General features: G+C 35.9%; 1 protein-coding gene across 1 annotated transcript in view; it reads right to left on the bottom strand.

Moving 5' to 3' along the window:
* Positions 1-936: 936 nt before the first annotated feature.
* ELOVL4 (ELOVL fatty acid elongase 4) overlaps positions 937-2,200 on the bottom strand; it is a 14,646-nt gene continuing 13,382 nt past the window's right edge. The window contains exons 5-6 of the mRNA XM_009646091.2: positions 1,701-1,828; positions 937-1,212 (exon numbers count right to left, since the gene is read on the bottom strand). Coding sequence (XP_009644386.1) covers positions 937-1,212; positions 1,701-1,828 — 404 coding nt within the window. The remainder of the gene's footprint in view (positions 1,213-1,700; positions 1,829-2,200) is intronic.

Raw genomic sequence — 2,200 nt, 5'->3', positions numbered from 1 at the left:
TGTCTTACCATTTTCAGTATCACTCAGCACCACAGGTTTAATGCAGGTCACGGACAACAAGCAGCAGGCCTACTTTTGCTGCTTGCTTCAAACAATGTATTGTCTCATATTTATACATTCTTAAAATGTTTGCTTCACTTAGCCATAGTAAAAGTACCACTCCAAAATTTAAGTTTACATTGAAAAGGTTATTGATGACTTGACCAAAAAATACCCCCCCAAAATCCCTTTTACTCCCACAGGAAATCATATCTTCTCCTGAATTAGTGTTAACAGATATTTATATTAGAGGACTCCATATTTCAGAAACCAGTTATTTAATGCTCAATATTATTCTTTTCAGCAGATGAAGAGGTAGGTATATTTCCACACAAGAAAAACAAAAACTGTAACAGACACTCAGTTAAATCAAGTAATGTCTGAGAAGTCAAACACTGTTCTGACAGCACATAAACATAATGTGTCTGAAAGATACTCTCCAAGGAGGACAAGAAAAGTTGCGCATTCTGATTAGATAATATGTCATAATTTGAAATTTAATAATTTTCTGGAAAGAAAACACAAGTATCCAAACGCTACTTCCTTCCCCTCCCTCCCCCAAAGAAATGTGGGTGCCAACAAAACTGCCTGTATCAATGGTAGTATTAACTTTTGGACTGCTAAACGTGGAATCAACTGCAATTCTTCCTCACATTCACCAACACCAGCAGTCTACAAGTTTACACAGAGACCATATGCATGATAATTACATAATTACAATAGAAATTCAACTTTAGTGTTGTTCTTAAAACAATCTTCATAAATAATGAAAATATCTGTGTTCTAGCTCTTCAGTAACCTAAGGTTAAATTGGTACAGATAGTGGTTTTTTTTCTTCCTTTTATAAACCAAACTGGAGGTTCCTCACTGCCAACAATGGTTAAGGCCTGGATCGAGTTACTCTCCTTTTGCTTTTCCCTTTTTCTGCTTTTTTCCATTTTCCACCACTGTATTATTTTCTGGTTTGCTTACTCCATTTGCAACAGCACCATTTAATATTTTGCCATTCTTTACAGGTTCCTTGGGCAGCTTATATGTCCGATAGTAGAAGTTACCGAACAGGAAAATGAAGGTGACAGCATAGAAAATTACACCCCAGTGCATCCATTTAGGGAAAGGACAATCAATATAAATAGACAAGGCTGTGTGGCCAATAGTCACATGGAACTGCACCTGAAAGACAGAAAATATAGAATCAAAAAGGTCTGGATATATTCTGTAGGTCTTACTGCATTGTTACAAAAACTGCTAAATTGGGAGATGGTAAGGAAGCTGTATTTGGCTGTCACATCATGCATGCATACATATGCTTGACCAAGGGACATCAAATTTATCACAATACCCTACACCAGTTTTTAGAAGTAGGTAAATGAGAAGACATTAAGAGATATGGATTTGCTCTACCTTTTGAACAGGGTTTTGCAATTCAGTTGAAACAACCAATAAAGCAGCACTCACAAACTTTACTCACACAACTCTTATCTATGCCTATTTTTTGAGAAATGAAATAAATAATTCTATCTCCAGGAAATATTCTAACTTGAGCTGTGAGTATCAGACAGCTAAGAACTTTTGGAAGGAACAGCATCTGTTTCAAAGCTCTGCAAATGCAAATCCACTCAGAGGCAACACTTTGACATAAAAGGAGAATTTTTACTTACCAATTGCAATATGGTCAAGTATCGTTTCCACCACAAGTATTTCTGAAATTTAGGGCCACAGGCAGCTAATCCATAATACATGTACATAATGACATGAATAAACGCATTCATCTGAGCTCCAAAAAAAGCTGTCCAGGAACAGAAGGGAAGATTGTCATGTAATTTTGAAAAAAGAAAGAAGTCTTTTCTAGTATTTTTCATGTGACAATAAAAATTATAAAGCACAGGACATGCCAGACTTCCATCTTTGAAATGTTCAGTAGCATAGTATAGACCGCCAACGTGTGCTGACACAAATAGCTGCTCATGCAAGTAGTATGTCACACCGTTCATGGAACCACTTATGCAAAAGCTTTTCATGAGATTTTTGTTAAACAGACATAAATCATGTGGATTCCACATTAGTTATTGTAGCATAAGTGCAATTGCTTTCCAAAAAGGATTATTAAAAGCGGTATTTGACAATGTAAAGGGTAAAGTATCAGGTTCTGAATTTAAAT

The sequence above is a fragment of the Egretta garzetta genome, unplaced genomic scaffold (genome assembly GCF_000687185.1).
Source record: "Egretta garzetta isolate BGI_Z169 unplaced genomic scaffold, ASM68718v1 scaffold9, whole genome shotgun sequence".
In the NCBI taxonomy this organism is placed as follows: Eukaryota; Metazoa; Chordata; class Aves; order Pelecaniformes; family Ardeidae; genus Egretta; species Egretta garzetta.
The sequence above is the reverse complement of the archived record's forward strand: the minus strand, read 5'-3'. Positions and strand labels throughout refer to the sequence as shown.